General features: G+C 56.2%; 1 protein-coding gene and 1 pseudogene across 11 annotated transcripts; one reads left to right on the top strand and one right to left on the bottom strand.

Annotated features, from left to right (window-relative positions):
* The first annotated feature begins 794 nt into the window (after positions 1–794).
* On the top strand, positions 795–10,582 carry B4GALNT1 (beta-1,4-N-acetyl-galactosaminyltransferase 1). Of its 10 annotated transcripts, XM_024256906.3 has the most exons (12): positions 1,183–1,226; positions 1,420–1,460; positions 1,868–2,086; positions 2,633–2,797; positions 2,911–3,017; positions 3,479–3,519; positions 3,665–3,845; positions 4,849–4,947; positions 5,092–5,282; positions 5,703–5,873; positions 6,137–6,377; positions 7,030–7,929. In XM_024256906.3, the coding sequence occupies exons 3-12, from the start codon at positions 1,869–1,871 to the stop codon at positions 7,245–7,247; spliced, it is 1,632 nt and encodes a 543-aa protein (XP_024112674.1). In that variant the 5' UTR covers positions 1,183–1,226; positions 1,420–1,460; position 1,868; the 3' UTR covers positions 7,248–7,929. The 10 variants fall into 10 exon arrangements, with proteins under 10 accessions (XP_054384124.1, XP_054384126.1, XP_054384125.1 ...); XM_054528149.2 differs by lacking the exon at positions 1,420–1,460 and having other exon boundaries at positions 795–1,226; positions 5,733–5,873; positions 7,030–10,578; XM_054528150.2 differs by lacking the exon at positions 1,420–1,460 and having other exon boundaries at positions 803–1,226; positions 7,030–7,928.
* On the bottom strand, positions 7,227–16,842 carry SLC26A10P (Solute carrier family 26 member 10; annotated as a pseudogene). Its single transcript, XR_010135780.1, has 17 exons — positions 14,115–16,842; positions 13,541–13,651; positions 12,900–13,057; positions 12,566–12,730; positions 12,151–12,303; positions 11,346–11,428; positions 11,051–11,198; positions 10,849–10,962; positions 10,078–10,155; positions 9,893–9,988; positions 9,385–9,491; positions 9,198–9,267; positions 9,009–9,125; positions 8,835–8,868; positions 8,673–8,755; positions 8,533–8,581; positions 7,227–8,409 (listed from the first exon to the last, which is right to left on the bottom strand). The product of XR_010135780.1 is annotated as a Solute carrier family 26 member 10 (transcript).
* Between the last annotated feature and the right edge of the window lie 237 nt (positions 16,843–17,079).

The raw sequence follows: 17,079 nt of genomic DNA, 5'->3' as shown, positions 1-17,079 counted from the left end.
TGCTTGTAATCACTTCATGATTTCTTTCACTACTTTTATGATTTCACCTTTAATATTAAAATATTTAATACATTTGGAATTTTGGTGTAAGAAGGGTAGAGATTCCACTTTCCCCCCAGCTGATTAGTCATTTATTTGTATAAAATTCATTCATTCAATAATCCATCACACACACACACATATTTTCATTATGTTCTATATTTCTTATTACATCTTTTTTTCCTATTGAATCTTGATGCATCTTTTATTAGAACCATGGAGCCACAGAACTCCGATTCTCAGCAATGTGAGGTATCAGGCTATGACCTAAGTCTTGCAAGCAGAACTACCGCCAATCTGGCCTCTCTGGGGTTCCCTTCCTCCTGCAAGGTTGCACCAAGCGGCAGTTCGGGGAAATAGGGCCTTGAATTACCCAGTGTGTATCTCTTGAGTGTCTGTTAAATAATGGGGGGCAGGGCGGGGGAGGAGGGGGAGAGAGAGGCTGTGCATCAGTCTTTGTTAGCCAGGCAGAGCATTTATTTCCCAAGGGTTGTTTCCTTTATCTTCACCCTAACATTCAAACTTGACGTGAGTTTTAGCGCGCCCCCGCCCTACCTCCTCCCAACGCCCTTATTTGCCCATCCTTGCCTACAAGCTCAGAACGAGCAGGCAACGGAATGGATGGTCTTGGGAGCAGGCGGTTGAGATGCCAGGGTTTGGAGGCCAAGGACTGGGGACTGTGAGCGAGGACCTTCCCGCGTTTGCTCCGCGCCCCCGCAGTTTCCTCCTCGCCCACTAGAAGGCGCCGGGGCGCTCGCATTCCCCGCGCGGAGTCGAAGCAGCCGCAACCAGCCGGGAGCTGAGCCGCGCTGCGCTGCGGTGCGAAGAGCCGGGCGGCGGCGAGAGCCCTCCCCGCACTGCCAGTGGGACGCGGAGCCAGGGATCCCCGGCTTTGCCCCGGGGCTGGGGTGCAACAGACTCTTAACTTGGTCCTCGTGCCCCGCCAACCGCCCCCGGGCAGGAAACGCCCAGAACCACCACCGCGCCGCGCTCCACAAAAGCCCCGGGAATTCCAAGGCGGGAGGGGTCGGGCGCGCTCCAGAGGCAGGAGGGTCCCCCACACCCTCAGGCTCATGCCCAGCTCCCCCATTGGGCAGCCCCCAGCCCCATGAGGACCCTCAGGCTGGGGCCGAGAGCCCGGCACAGCCCGGACCGAAATTTTGCCGCTGCCTTAGAGCGTTAGACAGGTCAGTGCCCGGGGCGGGGGGGGCAGGGAGGAGGCGGGGGTTGAGGGGAGGAGCAGGAGGCGGGAGGAGGCGGGAGAAGGTGCGCTTCCCGGTCCACCCTGTCCCCCGCGCCGCTTCCCGAGGCCACTCATCGGGTCACCTCCGCCGGGGGCGCCCGCCAGCACGGGCGTGATTCTGCATTTTTTCCTGACAGGCTAGGTGTGGAGCCGCCCTCCGCAGCCCACCCCGGCCCAGGTGATGCTCGGACTGAGGAGTCGGGGGCGCGCCGGCCAGGGCGGGCGGCGGGCTTGGGGACTGCCACTGCCCTAATAGAGCGGGGCTTTTCCGCTCACGCACGGCCGCGTCGAAACCGCGGCATCCAAATATCTTCAGAATTAAGATGCCAGGCCTCGGGTGTGAGAGGAAACCGAGATGCAGGAGAGGGCGAGAAGAAAGGAGGCCGGGAGACCTTGGGGCCTGGGAAGTGAGGGGAGGGGTACCGGGAAAACCGCGGCTGGCAGTGCAAACCCTAGCGCGATGTGTGGAGTGAAGAGGGCTCTTGGGAGCCGGCAGGAGCCTCTGAGGACGCGGGGGCCAAGGGCCCCATCCCTTGCCCTCCCTTCTTCCCTCCCTTTCTCACTCCCCACCCTACCCCCACCTAGGATGTGGCTGGGCCGCCGGGCCCTGTGCGCTCTGGTCCTTCTGCTCGCCTGCGCCTCGCTGGGGCTTCTGTACGCGAGCACCCGGGACGCGCCCGGCCTCCGGGCACCTCTTGCGCCGTGGGCGCCCCCGCAAAGCCCCCGCAGGCCCGAGCTGCCAGATCTTGCTCCTGAGCCCCGCTACGCACACATCCCGGTCAGGATCAAGGAGCAAGTAGTGGGGTGAGTGCTGACCGCGGCGGCGCAGCGCGGCGCTCGCTGGGGGTGGTCTGGGGGCTTTTGTTTCCTCCACTGCTGGGCTCGGATGCCTGCATTCTCCTAATGGGTTGTGTGGAGTGAAGTGGGAGGTGGAAGTGGGAGGCTGCTGAGGCTTGGGCTGGGGAAAATCTGTTCTCCCTGAACCTTGCCATGGGGACGAGGATGGGGATGGGCGTGGGAGGTTGTGCAGTCAAGGGAGGGCCCTGAAAGACTCCCTGAGGTCCTGATTCAGGTATGAGACGAGACTCCAGGTGGGGTCCTGGTTGGTGGGTAGGCAGCTCCTGAAATCCTGGTAATTGGCCCTATCCTACAACTCTAAAATCCAGATTTAGGGGATAGGTCATCCAATCCTTGGTCCCCCTCCCGAGGACTATTTGAAGGGCAGCATTTAAGGGGACAGATCCTAGATAGACAGAACTGCAGGGCCAAAGTGTGGGGTGCTGTGTCAGTATTTATGGGATGAATGGAGCTGTGTAGCTGGGCTCTGATGACCGTCACTACCCCCTTCAGGCTGCTGGCTTGGAACAACTGCAGTTGTGAGTCCAGTGGGGGGGGCCTCCCCCTCCCCTTCCAGAAACAAGTCCGAGCTATTGACCTCACCAAGGCCTTTGACCCTGGAGAGCTGAGGGCTGCCTCTGCCACAAGAGAGCAGGCGTTCCAGGCCTTTCTGTCGAGGTACCAGCTTGAAAGAAGCGCATGACTCCACAGGGGGAGAGCAGTGATTGTGCCGGGAGGGAGAGACCCTCTCCCCGCGACTCTGCTCTGTCCTCTCCTTCCTCCACTGCCAGGAGCCAGTCCCCAGCTGACCAGCTGCTCATAGCCCCTGCCAACTCCCCGCTCCAGTACCCCCTACAGGGTGTGGAAGTTCAGCCCCTCAGGAGCATCTTGGTGCCAGGTAGGGAGGAGTGTCCCAGAGGATGACCTCAGCCACAGTGGGGGTGGCAGAGCCCAAGGTTAGGTGGGGAAGAATGGGAGATGATTGGAATAGGAGGTGGGAACCTCTGATGAACGGGGGACTTAAGCTCAAAAGGGGGCTTAGGAGGTGGGAAGTGAGGACGGAAGGGACTCTAGGAATTTCAGAAGACTGTAACTGGGGAGTTTTGGGGGAAAGAATCTATTCTTTGCTGACTAACCGTTGGTTAGGTGGTGGTCAGGGCAGGCCATAGGGCAAGCTTTGATGGGACGGGCTCAAAAATCAGTCACTGTAGGCTATGTTATACAGTGTGCCCTGCTGAGGCCTCAATAAGAAGAATAGGTGGAAAGTTCTCTATTGTGTGTGGTGACAGCAGGGAGAGAAAATGAGAAAGAATTCAGGGCTGCCTGTGTGATTCTGATCCCCCCACTCCTTTCTCCTAGGGCTGAGCCTTCAGGCAGCTTCTGGTCAGGAGGTATACCAGGTGAGAGAAAACAAGAAGGCAAGGAAGCCAAGTAGGCATCAAGAATGCTGGGAGGGAGGCAAGGCTACTAAGGGAAGGATGGGCGAATCAGGGAGGCAAGAAGTGGGTCTGGGGCCTAACCCTGCACTCTCCAATCCCCTCCTAGGTGAACCTGACTGCCTCCCTAGGCACCTGGGACGTGGCAGGGGAAGTGACTGGAGTTACTCTCACTGGAGAGGGGCAGGCAGATCTCACCCTTATCAGCCCAGGGCTGGACCAACTCAACAGGCAACTACAACTAGTCACTTACAGCAGCCGAAGTTACCAGACCAACACAGCAGACACAGGTGCAAGGCCTGGGTGGAGAGAGGGGCAGGCTGGGCAAACAGAGAAGAACCAGAAAAGCTGGAGTGGGCAAATGGCAGAGGGCATGGGAGGCATCTGGGCTATGGCAAGAGCTGTCCAGCCACACAATGGCTGCTTCAACTGGACCAGCAGGGCCAGAGGGAGAAAGGGGGCCTTTGTTCATCTGGGGCTGGAGCAGGCCAGAGGGAAACCTGAGCCTTGGGTGTGTCTCCCCTTTAGGCCAACTGTGGGGGCCCCAGGAAGAGACCTGTCTAAGGAGTTAGAAGACTATATTCCCAACCCACCCCTTACTAGAGGGCAAAGGCCTTTACTTTCCTGAGTTCCCATTTCTCTTCCAGCAAAAGAGGCCTAAAAGCCCTCCTTGCTTCCCCCCAAAGCTGGTTTGTTGCACGAAGTTTGCTTCGACCTTAGGGCCTTTGCACTTTCTGTTTTCTCAGCCTGGAATGCTCTTCCCCAGATTTTTGCAGACTGGCTCCTTCTTGTCATTTAGATCTCAGCTCAAATGTCTCCTCTTCACTATCACATTACTTGTTTGTCTTATTTTCCACTCAATACTTACCAGTATCTGAATTTTTTAATTTACTTAGCCTGGCACCAGACTGACTAGGTTGCTCTCAGTTTTGTTGCTTAATAGTTGTGTAAATGTGGCAAGTTACTTTTCTGTGTCTCAGCTTCTTTTTCTGTTGTAGGAATCTACTTAATAGGGCTATCATGAGGATAAAATGAGTGCATATATTTAAGGTAATTTTTTAACCGGTCTGGCACATAGTAAGTGCTCAATAAAGGTTAGCTTTTCCTTAAAATTTTCTTTATTGTTTTTTTCCTACCCATTAGAATGTAAGTTCCATGAAGGTAAGAACCTTGTGTTCTTGTCCACCAAGGCCTAGAAAGGTGGGACACAGAGTAGGCACTTAAATATTGATTGGCTGAAAACAGAATGTTATCCCACCCTTCAGGGTCAAATGCCATGTCCTTTCTTCCCAGTCCGGTTCTCCACCGAGGGACATGAGGCTGCTTTCACTATCCGCATAAGACACCCGCCCAACCCTCGGCTGTACCCACCTGGGTCTCTACCCCAGGGAGGTGAGGCTGGTAGGGGCAGGAACATATTAGATCCAGCCTTGGTGGGGAGCAAGTTGGGAGAGGGCAGTCCTGGGAGGGGATCTCTACCTGTTCCCCTCTCCCAACTCTCCTTGTCTGCACCCAACCCTGTGCCCCCAATCTCAGCCCAGTACAACATCAGTGCTCTAGTCACGATTGCCACCAAGACCTTCCTCCGTTATGATCGGCTACGGGCTCTCATCACCAGTATCCGCCGCTTCTACCCAACGGTTACCGTGGTCATCGCTGACGACAGCGACAAGCCAGAGCGCGTTAGTGGCCCCTACGTGGAACACTATCTCATGCCCTTCGGCAAGGTGTGCAGCTAGCAGGCTGAACGGCAGGCCAGAGGACTCCCGCAGGGGGTGTGCCCTCAATCTGCAGCCTCCAGGGTAGTGATTCGAGGACCACCTGCCTCAGAATCATGGGGTGCCTGTTAAGCATGAGGATTCCTGGAATGTAAGCTTCGTGGGAGCAGGAAATTCTCTCTGAATTCTTAGAATGGTGCTTAGTGCCTAATGGCATTCAATAAAATAGCTGATGAATGAATAAATAAATGCACACAGAAATTAAACGCATTCCAAGACCACTGACTTGGAACCTCTGTGGGGATCTGCATTTTTTTTACCTAGCTCCTGGCCTTTTGAAAGCACTCAAAAGTCTGGAGAAGGATACAAGCTGAGAAGGGTCGGGGGAGAGAAAGAAAGGTGACAGAGGGCCATGTCCTATTTCTGCAGCCTCCCCAACCACACACACCTTTCTGCCAGGGCTGGTTCGCAGGCCGGAACCTGGCCGTGTCCCAAGTAACCACCAAGTACGTGCTATGGGTGGACGACGACTTCGTCTTCACGGCGCGGACGCGGCTGGAGAGGCTTGTGGACGTGCTGGAGCGGACGCCGCTGGACCTGGTAAGGCAGGGGCCGCAGGATGTGGGGGTGGAGAAGGGCCTTGAACAGGCTAAGGCCACAGCGGGGGCGCTGCGGCCAGGAACGACCAGCCCTGGGACAAAGAGAGGACCACGAAGTGGGGCCTGGGAAATGTCTGGGTCCTGCAGGGGTGAAGCGGAAGAGAATGGGGCAGGGGTACCCCCGAAGGCACCGGAGCGCAGACCTTGACCCCTTCGGGTCCCTTATCCCAGGCCGGCCTGGAACCAACCTTCCTCTCCCCGCAGGTGGGGGGCGCGGTGCGCGAGATCTCCGGCTTTGCCACCACTTACCGGCAGCTGCTGAGCGTGGAGCCCGGCGCCCCAGGCCTCGGGAACTGCCTCCGGCAAAGGCGCGGCTTCCACCACGAGCTCATCGGCTTCCCAGGCTGCGTGGTCACCGACGGCGTGGTTAACTTCTTCCTGGCGCGGACTGACAAGGTGCGCGAGGTCGGTTTCGACCCCCGCCTCAGCCGCGTGGCTCATCTGGGTGAGTGGCGCCCCCTCCCGGTCGACCCTGGCAGGAGCCCCACGGGGAGCTGGCGCACCGTCACCCGCCTCTCCTCCTAGGATGCACCCGCGCCCAGCCGCCACCGGGAACCCTAGAACAGTTCTGCAGTGATTTACCAAGACCAGCACCTGGGCGAGAGACAGCTCCCACCCTCTCCCAGCCCCGCATACTCTTTTTTTTTTAATATATATATATATTTTTATTATACTTTAAGTTCTAGGGTACATGTGCACAACGTGCAGGTTTGTTACATATGTATACATGTACCATATTGAACTCCATTCCCAGCACAGCCTCTGGGTCCCCATAAGCTTCCCCATCACTGTTCCCGCCACCCCTACTCTACTCCCAGCGCTTCCCCTAGTTCAGACTACAGTCGGTGCAACTCATCTGGCGTATATTTAACCTCTGGGAGTGGGGGTAGGTTTTTCCATTTTCAAAGCCCAAATGTACTGACTCCATTTACACAAGAGTAAAACTGAGAACCAGGGAGTTGATTTACATGCTCAAAGTCCTTAGAAACAAGCCTTTGCACACACACTTTCCACACCCTAAATTTGAGAGTTCCCCCTTACCAGTCGGCCTTCTGCACCCTCAGGACCCCTCACTGTGTACTCCCCTCCACCCCCAGAATTCTTCTTGGATGGGCTTGGTTCCCTTCGGGTTGGCTCCTGCTCCGACGTCGTGGTGGATCATGCATCCAAATTGAAGCTGCCTTGGACATCAAGGGATGCCGGGGCAGCGACTTATGCCCGGTACCGTTACCCAGGATCACTGGACGAGAGCCAGATGGCCAAACACCGGCTGCTCTTCTTCAAACACCGGCTGCAGTGCATGACTTCCCAGTGATGGCCCGCTGGGGATTTCTGACTGTCAGGCTGGGCCTGCCTCCTTGTCCCTGCCAGGAATTTCCAACAAACTCCAACACCCTGTGAGCACTCTACTGGCTGTCCCTGAGCCTCTAGTTCCTCACTCTTCCTTTTCAGAACCTGATGCCCAATAGGGGTTGTCCTGGTGACACCCCTCCTTTTTCCAGTGCCCAGAGGCCTGGTGGAGCCATAACCTCTCCCACAGCCAGTGCCGAGTCCTCCCCCTGCCCATTCTCATGGGGCAGGAAATGGGGGGATCACTTTCCAAGTGCCAAAGAGCCCAGAGGGACTCTAAGAACCTAAGGTGGAAACACTGTCCTCTCATCTTGGGACTGAGGGGGTGGGGAAGTTCCCCAACACATAATCCCAAGACTGTGCCCCTCATCTGCATCTTCAGATCCAGTACTCTGTACCTGCTCCAGCCCCACCCCCACAGAGAGAACTTGTGGCTCTGGGGCTGGGGTGAGGGCTGGTGGTCGGTGAAAGCCATTCTTAGTTGTGTCTCTGCAATGCTGTGGGCACAAAAGAAGGGGCGCCAGAGTCCCTGTGCAAACACCTAGACTCACTTCATGGATTCCAAAGCTCTCAGCTTCATTTTATTAGTCACGTTAGGTAAGGGGGTTCAAGGGTCATGGTCCTCATCACACACATGTCATTGGGGCCCTCTGCACTCCACATGATGAGGTCAGACCCACACTGTGCAAATCTTTGGGTCAGTGAGCTCCTGGAGAAGAGAGGAGACATGTCAGGAATAGATTAGGCACCCATCTTCCTTGATGAAATGTGGCAGTCCTCTCGGGGTACCCCACCCACTTAGGGATCTGAGTTCTTCAGTTCCTCACCCATAGCTCAGCCCGGGCTCCCTGAGTTGGTCTTCAATCTACTATTCATTCCGTCCCCACCCTTTTCTTCTTGATCTTCCTCCACAGACCCTTTCCCAAACCCCTCTCCCTGGGTCTCCAGCCACTTACCTCTGCCTCACTTGCCGCAGCCCAGTGCCTCCCGGCTCCCGCTCCTGGTGCTACTGCCCCTTACCAGGCTCCCCAGGGCATAAGCAGCTGCATCCTGCACACTCACAAACAGCTGATCTGGGGTCACCCTGTCCAGGAGTCCTGCCCGGGTCAGTGTCCCCAGCACCGAGGCTATGTGGGGAGGGTGTCAGGCTCTGAGACCCTAAGTCCACACTGGGTCCTTTTCCCTCCCGCACGTGTCCAGTCATTGCCCAGGCACTGGGCCCCGCTCTTCTCCACACATCTCACCATTACCCTGAGCCAGGAGGAGGCCGATCCTAGCATCTCGACATCGGCTGGCCAGCTGCAGGGATGGGGCAAAGGGGTTAAGTCCTAGATCAGAGGGTATGAGTGAGATGCTAAGGGATTTCTCCTCAACCTACCCTCTCCCTCACCTGCACCACTTCTCTGGCCCCAGCAGCATCTGCAAAGGTGACACCACTGAAGTCTAGGACCACCACCCTGTCAGGCTCAGCAACTAGAGTGGGAGAAGACAGGAGTACCCAGGTGCCACCATGCAACATACCCAAATCTTCCTTCTTGTCACCCCATCTCACCTGCAACCGTTGGGCCATCTGGCTTTAAAGTCTCCTATGAGTAAAGAAGGGCAGTCACCACTGCCGAGACACAGCATGAACATGCACCCCTTGAGCACAAGGATTCCCCTCAGAACACCCACCTGCCTCCCACTCCTGGAGGATCCACATTCCTCCTAAACCAAGTTCCTTCACCTTTTCTCCTTCTCCGAGCCCCAGGTGCCACTCTAGGTTGCGGCGAAACTGCCCACGGGTCCCAAAGTACAGTGGTGTTGGATAGCTCAGGATGCAGAGCCCCGGGACCTGGAGGAGCTAAGAGGTCAAAGGATCAGAGAAACGTCTGGGGCTAATCTTCCCTTCCTTTGAGAAGGGAAGCCCACCCACCTTGTGGCTTCCTTTGAGTGGTCTGTAGAGCTCTGTCCCCTCAGCCTGTCCAAGTGCCAGGCACTGCACCCTAGGGAAGAAGGTGGGGCCAGATTTCCAGCTTAGCCTGGCCTGGCTGGAGAGTCACCCCAAGCACCTCATTCTCTTCCCCTGCCCCGACCTCAACTCCACTCATCTCTATGCCCACCTCCGGGTGCGGCAGACCACAGTCATCATGGAGAAGACCACACCCACAGCCAGGCCCAAATCCACACTCAGGGTCACTACAGCCACCCAGGTGACCATCCACACAGCCTGCAGGACAGGGATAGGGGTGGATTGCCCAAAAGAAAACCCAGGCCATCACTGCTGGGGAAAGAGATCCAGGGCAGTGACTACCAAGGCAAGTGATGGGGAGAGATGACCCAGGAAGAAGTAGAAAGCATGACAGAGGGAAAGAACAGGGTTGATTCAATGGGACACACACCACATGTAATGACCTGCACCAGTTGGGAAGTTACACATATTCAGGTCAAAGGGGTTCAAACCCCATCCTTTCCCTTGCCTGTGAGTAAAGCGTATTAGGAGTTATGTTTGTTAGGGGAGTGGGTGGGTTGCAGAGCTTAAGACCAGGACGATTAGGTTTGGTTCAGGGCAGAGGCTGGGGATGCTAACAAGATGAGAGGCGGCAATCTGCGGGTAATGGCATTTCTCACAAAGTCCACTCGGCTGATGTGCCATAGTTGTGGAAGTTCCTACATCTGGCAGAACATCTGGCGCATGCTGGAGATGTTGATGCAAGCCAGGACAGCCTTGAGGCAGAGGAGGTGGGCTGACTACCTTGATGTCCTGGAATACAGCCACCCCTCCCAGCCATGCTCATGCCTCCTCTGCTCCTTACCTTGGGCAGATAGTAAAAGAAGGGCCCCAGCCACAGCAGCACCGACAGGACCACTATGCAGGAGAAGAGGCCTGCCAGCTAGAGGGAAGGAGGAACAGGAGCAAAAAAGGAAGGGAGCCTCCCACCCCCACGAGAGCTGGTCTCCCTGCCCACTCTGCCTAATCTTCCTCGGAAGTCTCCCTTCTCCCAAATCTCCTTCCACACAACCCCCTTCTTAATATTCTGCCGTTCACATCTAACCCTCCCCCTCCCCCCAATTAATTAAATACCCATTATTCACCAGTATCCCTGTAGATGTCTGTTCAAGTTCCCCAGTTTTGCAGCCCACCTCCACCTTAAAAGCCACTGTTGGGTTACCCTATAAGCAGGCTATACGTGCTTAGGGCACCAGCAAAGTAAGGGAAACCAAAAATATTAGGGGGAGACTTTGATATGTGATATTCCTTTTAAAAGACAATGTCATTGTGTGAAAAAAATAAGAATTTTATCTCTTAAGTTTATTTTATAGTTTTGTGTTTTTATTTTGAACCACACCTGGGGCACCATAAACTTTTTCAGTGCTTAGAGCCTACAAAGGTCTTACTGCAACACTGTTATCTTCCATCTCTCCTATCTATAATTCCATCCCCTCAGTCACCCTTTCTCACAGATCCCCAGTCTTCTCTATATAGGTGCCACCTGAGTATCTAACCATCTTCCACCTGTTTCTCCACCACTGCCACCTTGCCTGGATGGCCCATCCTTTCTCCTCATCCAAGGATGCCCTCTTACCTGTGTTTTCCCACCAGCATCCACCAGTAGACTGGTGGTGGCCAGCGTAGCCGAGTTGGGAAAGCAAGAGAAGAGGGAGGAGATGAGGTTGGAGGCACCATGTGCCAGGAGCTCCTGAAGGGATGCAGTGAGATGAAGTGGGAGAGACAAAGGCATGGTGGGAAGTCAAATGAGAGGGTTGGGTCCACGGTCAGAGTCCCACCTGGTTGGAGTCAATAGTGTAGCTATACTTGTCTGCATAGATGGAGGCCAGGGAGGCAGACACCGCAAAAGTAACCAGTGCAATGGGCAGCGAGTCAGCCAGAATCCTAGGCAGCTCAGCCACGTTGGGGAGGAGGGGTTGGGGAAATCTGGAGAGGGAGGGATCCATGGTGAGGAGGGGTTGGGTGCTTCAGTGAGATAAGGAAGGCAGAGAAAATGGGGGGTGGAGATAAGAGGAAGTGTTGGGTGGGAGAGGTGGGAGAAGAGAAAGCTGGCATCTTTTCATTCTGTCTTACCCTCCAGGCAACAGCCCCACTATCTGGACATGGTATCTTGTGTCCAGAGAAGAGGTGAAGCAGAGTACGGAGGCCAGAAGCACCTGAGAAAGAGAGCAAAATGAAGGCATGGGAAGAGATGGGGTTCCTGGCAGAAGCTAGAAGGGGCTGACCATGAGAGAGGACCATAATGCAGGCCTAGCTGGTTGCAGAAGCCCAGCACCTGGGGGAGCGGGGATGTGTTTGGGATGGGGGCCTGACAACTGATTTGTAGTGTAGAGCTGGGAAAGAGGGATGACGTATGCCTGAGGCCACAGAGCGCTGGAGCCACGGAAGTAAGAGGAGGCTTCTGCGAAGGATGGTGGATATGAAGAGATGCCACTGAGCCTTCCAAAGAGGGAAGCTGGATGATATCTAGTGATATACTGGCATCTGTGGAGACGCGGAACGTTTATTTAGTGGGGGAGAGAGAGAAATGTCGGTGGAGGATGGAGAGGGAGATGCACTGTGAATTACAGGGAAGGACCCTGGTGAGGACGGATGTCAAAGAAGGTGCTGTGACCAGCAAGACCTCAAGGGAGCGCTGTAGCATGGCAGAAGGAACTCCAAGAGGTGTAAGGGGTGCTCCGTGAGAGACGTGGGACAGTGTCGAGGGGGGCTGTGGAAGGTCAAAGCGTCCTTCTGCAGGAGGCCAGGGAAAGTGAGTGTGAGCCGACCCTCTGTTCCGTGGCCTCTCTGCACTCCACCAGGGGGCGGCAGCGGCCAGTTCCCACAGGACTGCAGGGTCTGCGCCGGCAGGGGGGCCGGCGCACACGGCTATCCTCACCAAGACGACTTCCCCCGGGATCGGCACGGGTAGCCGGTCTCGGAATCTCACGTTCAATTCCTTGACCGGCACGAGCAGCGCCAGGCTGAGCGCGGAGATGGTCAGTTCGGCCGGACTGCTCCGGGGCAGCGCAGTCAGCACGGCGGCCAGCGTCTGAGGGCAGGGGCGATGAGCAGAGGGCCCCGTGCCAGGGTTCGTGCGCCCCGGCGCGGGCCCCCCAGAGCGAGGCCTTCTCTCCCCAGTGCCACCAGGGCTTACACCTCCTCAGCGCCCTCGTTCGGCCACGTGGCTCCAACCCCCTTTCCTGCGCCCTTGTCACATACTACCCCTCCACCCTCCGTCCTTCCTCCCTTTTCGAGTTTCCCTATTCCCGGGACCTCTAGAAGCCCCTTCTCCTTTCTTCTCCCACCCCCACCTTGAAGAGAGAGAAGCAGCCGATCTGGCGCGGGAGGGACAACCCCAAGAGGCTCGGCAGCTGGGATACGAGCACGTGCAGCGCGGCCCCGCTGGTCAGCGCCTTGACCACAGGCTCGGACAAAAAGGTGGACAAGACGCCGAGCTGCAGCACGAACATCCCCAGCTGCGGGGGAGAAGACGCGCTGTCACCATCTAGAGGAGGAGCAAACCAACCCCGCACACCTCCGCCCTCCCGAACCCAAGCCGAAAGCTGGTCCCTCCCTCTTCCCCGGCCCAATTTCCCCGGCCTCTCAGCAGGGATCCCCCGGGATCCTCCCCGGGTCCTCCCTCACCATCAACGCCCCGCTCCCGAAGGCCACGGCCGCGGCTACCCCAACCCGCTGAGCGTCCAGCTGCTCCTTCTCGATTCCGCTCAGGTTCCCCACGAGGGGTTCCGACACCAGCCGCTCGACGGCAGAGCCTGTCATGAGGCTGAGTATGGCGAAAGTTCCTGCCTCCGGGGGACAAATGCAGACATCACCAGCTGTGCAGCCCTGGGCAGGGAAACAGCTCAGGGTCCACGCCCTGGGTCCGAGATCCTGCTGCCAGACTCCGCTCTCCCAAGAAGGCTGCTGCCCCGTCAAGACTGTGGGGCGCGAAGAGCTACGCTAGCCGGCAAAAACTGCTCCCTCCTGCAGATTCTCTGCCTACTGCGTGCCCCTTTGGGGGACCATGCACCTATTCTTCCACTTCCAAGTCCCTGAGATGTTCATTTTAACCAAATTTCATAGGGGAAAAAAGTTCAGGTAAACTCCCACCTCTTTGCACCCACTCTAGCAAGCATTGCCTAGGTCAGTTTCCTGGCAGGATTGGGCAAGGAGGGAGGTGAAGGTAGGAGAGGTGAAGAGGAAAATTAGGAAGAAGGGAAATAACAGCCCCTGTCCATTTTCACCCCATAGGGAAGAAGAGTCATTGGAAGTCCCTGGTCACTCACCTGTGGACAGGTGTCTCCCAGTACCTAGCAAGCTATAGATGAGGACGGGGAAGAAAGAAGTGTAGAGTCCAAACACCGGGGGCACGGAGGCCAGGAGAGCAAAAGTCATGCCTGGGATAAAAGTGGATGGAAAGGTGTGCTGTGGGGAGGGGGCCTTGTCCAACCTCCAGGACTTAAATGCACTTCCCAGACTCTTAGGGACTGGCATCAAGGATGCTAAATCATGCCTCATGAGGGAACTGAGGGGTTAATGGGCCTCAGTGGGCGGTCATGGGGCAGACAAGGTCAGGGACGCTGTGGCCAAGTCCTGGGGGCCAGGTGTTGTGCCTCTCTCCAGTTCTCTGAGCCAGAACCTGTCTAAGGCTTCTCGCAGGATTGCGCAGATGAGGGGAGGTGGGGGTGGGGATCTGATGGAGCTCCACAGTCCTTACCTCAAACTTGGCCTCAGATCCCTCTCTCTCACCCTCAATGGCATGAACCCACCATCTGCTCCCGGATTCCCAGCTTCCTACGCCTCCTCCCGGAAGCCCTCTAGAGCTTGTGCTCCCGACAGGCCGCTGTTAGGGCCTCTCACCCTGGGGCACGTGCACGATGCCCACGGTCACTCCGGCCACCGCATCTCCGAGCAGCCAGGCCCGCCAGCGGTAATAGGGCAGCCAGTGCAGCGCGGGCAGCCGAGCCAGCAGCAGGCGCCACGCCCCCGTCCCGGAACAAGCGCGAGCCCGCAGCCTCCACAGCCCGAAGAGCCAGGGAAAGCGGCGCTCTGCAGGTAGCTCCGGTTCCTGCTCTTCGCCCCCGAAGAGCTGATGGAACCGAGCCTCGGTGAGAGCTTCCCTGAGCCTGGTTCCCAAGGGGTACTTAAGATCAGAGGTGTCCCCCGCGCCTGGGTAGGTCCTGGTGCCCTGAATCCCGCTCATTCTGCCCTTGGCCACCTCCAGCTCCGCCGGGTCTTAAATACTCCTCCGCCCGCTAAGCCCTGAGTCCCGCCTCCCACGAAGCAGGGTCCAATCCGGCCCTGAGGGCCCCCTGGCTTGAGGACCTTCTCCGGTCTGGCGAGAGCCGCGGCTTGGAAAGGGAGAGTCTCTATGTTAGGCGTTTCTGCAGACATCCTTGGCCGGATCTGATCGCTGGCTCTGGGGTGGCTGTGGAAATGTGTAGAGATTAGAGAGAGAGAATCCGAAAGGCAAGCGCACTCCGACACTCAACACCCGCTATTTGCCCCTCCTTAGACTTTTCACTTAACTCCCGGTTCCTTTCCTCATCGGCACCTTGGGCGGGGAGAGAGGCTGGTTCCTCTTGGGTCACTGGTCCTTCCCTGAGCCACTACATTCTCCCAGCCAGAGCAAAAAAGTTCAGCGCCCATCCTGAACCTTACCCAGACCCACATCTTCATGGGGCACAGCTGGCTCCAAAAAGCAGTTTCATGTCCTACTGACATGGAATGCAGCCACATGTATTGGAGAGGGATAATGACAGAACCAGCACCCATACCTCTGTGAGGAGTGGCTGGGCCTAGTTCAGGGCCTCAGGGGAAATACTGAACCCACAGGATATTTTTTTCTTAGGAACCAAAAAAACTGAAGCACCATTTATCACATTCAAATGCTTTTCACAGGCCAGGCGAAATGGCTCACGCCTGTAATCCCAGCACTTTGAGGCCGAGGCAGGTGGATCACCTGAGGTCAGGAGTTTGAGACCAGCCTGACCAACATGGTGAAACCCTGTCTCTACTAAAATATACAAAAATTAGCTGGGCATGGTGGCAGGTTCCTGTAATCCCAGCTACTCGGGAGGCTGAAGCAGGATAATCGCTTGAACCCAGGAGGTGGAGGTTGCAGTGAACCGAGATGGAGCCACTGCATTCAAGCCTGGGCGACAGAGCCAGACTACATCTCAAAAAGAACAAAAAACAAACAAACAAACAAAAACAAATGCTGTTCACAAAGTAGGCATTCAAAAGCACATATTGGTCAAACTAAGTGCAAAGCAGTCAGCCACCCCCCTCATGTGTCCCTATGGTTCCTAAATAAATATAAAGGTTCTAAGTCCAGAATCCTGCTGTTTGCCATGATCCCCCCCTCCATTCGCAAGAATCTTCGGCACCCCCCCCCCCATGATCCTCTGGTCCCCCAGTCCATGACCCCAAAGCCCGGGGAGGGGGGGTGGGATGCAGTGAGGGTGGGTCTCCCCTCTTCAATTCCTCCTATTGTTCCGCAGAAGTCTTATCTGGGCGCTACGTCCTGTCCCCCCCTTAGTGAAAAGTCTAAGTGAAAAGTCTAAGTGAAAAGTCTAAGGAGGGGTAAATAGCGGGTGTTGAGTGTCGGAGTGCGCTTGCCTTTCGGATTCTCTCTCTCTAATCTCTACACATTTCCACAGCCACCCCAGAGCCAGCGATCAGATCCGGCCAAGGATGTCTGCAGAAACGCCTGACATAGAGACTCTCCCTCTCCAAGCCGCAGCTCTCGCCAGACCGGAGAAGGTCCTCAAGCCAGGGGGCCCTCAGGGCCGGATTGGACCCTGCTTCGTGGGAGGCGGGACTCAGGGCTTAGCGGGCGGAGGAGTATTTAAGACCCGGCGGAGCTGGAGGTGGCCAAGGGCAGAATGAGCGGGATTCAGGGCACCAGGACCTACCCAGGCGCGGGGGACTCCAGCTCTCCTCCTCACCCTCCCACCCCAGCAGTCTATTGTCTGTTGAGGAAGCCCAAGTGCACGTGACTGAGCCCAAGGGACGAATGGATACAGTGGACTCCCAGATGCATAAGGACCCAGGACAGGGTATCTGGACATGGCTGTGTGAATGTTTGGCTTGCTCTGTTCCAGCAGCTCTCCCAGAAGTTGGGAGGGGTGAAGATCCCCTTGGGCTGTCCATTCTTGGGTCCATGGCTTGAAGAAGAATCCCCTTCTGCTCACTATGAACACGGCTTATGACCTCGCAGAGAGCAAAGATAAGGAGACCCAGAGCCAGGAAAAGGCTGCAGCCCCCAGGATCCTCTCCACCTTCCCATCCTCCCTCAGCTGAACATGGCAGCCTCAGAAGGAAAGGTACATTGGCATTTTGTGCTTTCGTATCTGGGTGTTGGGGGAATGGTGAGAAGTCACACTGCATTGGGCTTTCTGGTGGGGTCTAGACCAGAGGGTGGGTAGGGAAAAAGAAGGGCTGGGTAAAGAGGATACATCAAGAATCTAGGGCTGGCCAGATGCAATGGCTCACGGCTGTAATCCCAGCACTTTGGGAGGCAAGACAAGTGGATCACTTGAGCCCAGGAGTTCAAGACCCTGGGCAACATAGCAAGACCCTAACTCTACAAAAAAAAAAAAAAAAAAAGGAAGAAGAATCTAGGGCTTTCCAGTGGTTCCATGCCTCAGTCTTTGTCCCTCAACTGCTGCAACTGCAGTTGAGGGACAAAGATAGCAACATCTTTTATCTTACACCCTGTCCCCTTCTCCTTTCACCAGACCCCCTCCTCCAATGGCTGGGGCCAACCAATCTCTTCCATATCACTTCACTCCACCTATCCCCACTACAGCCTTCCCTTCCC

Source organism: Pongo abelii, chromosome 10 (assembly GCF_028885655.2).
Source record: "Pongo abelii isolate AG06213 chromosome 10, NHGRI_mPonAbe1-v2.0_pri, whole genome shotgun sequence".
In the NCBI taxonomy this organism is placed as follows: domain Eukaryota; kingdom Metazoa; phylum Chordata; class Mammalia; order Primates; family Hominidae; genus Pongo; species Pongo abelii.
This window is presented reverse-complemented; position numbering and strand designations above follow the sequence as displayed.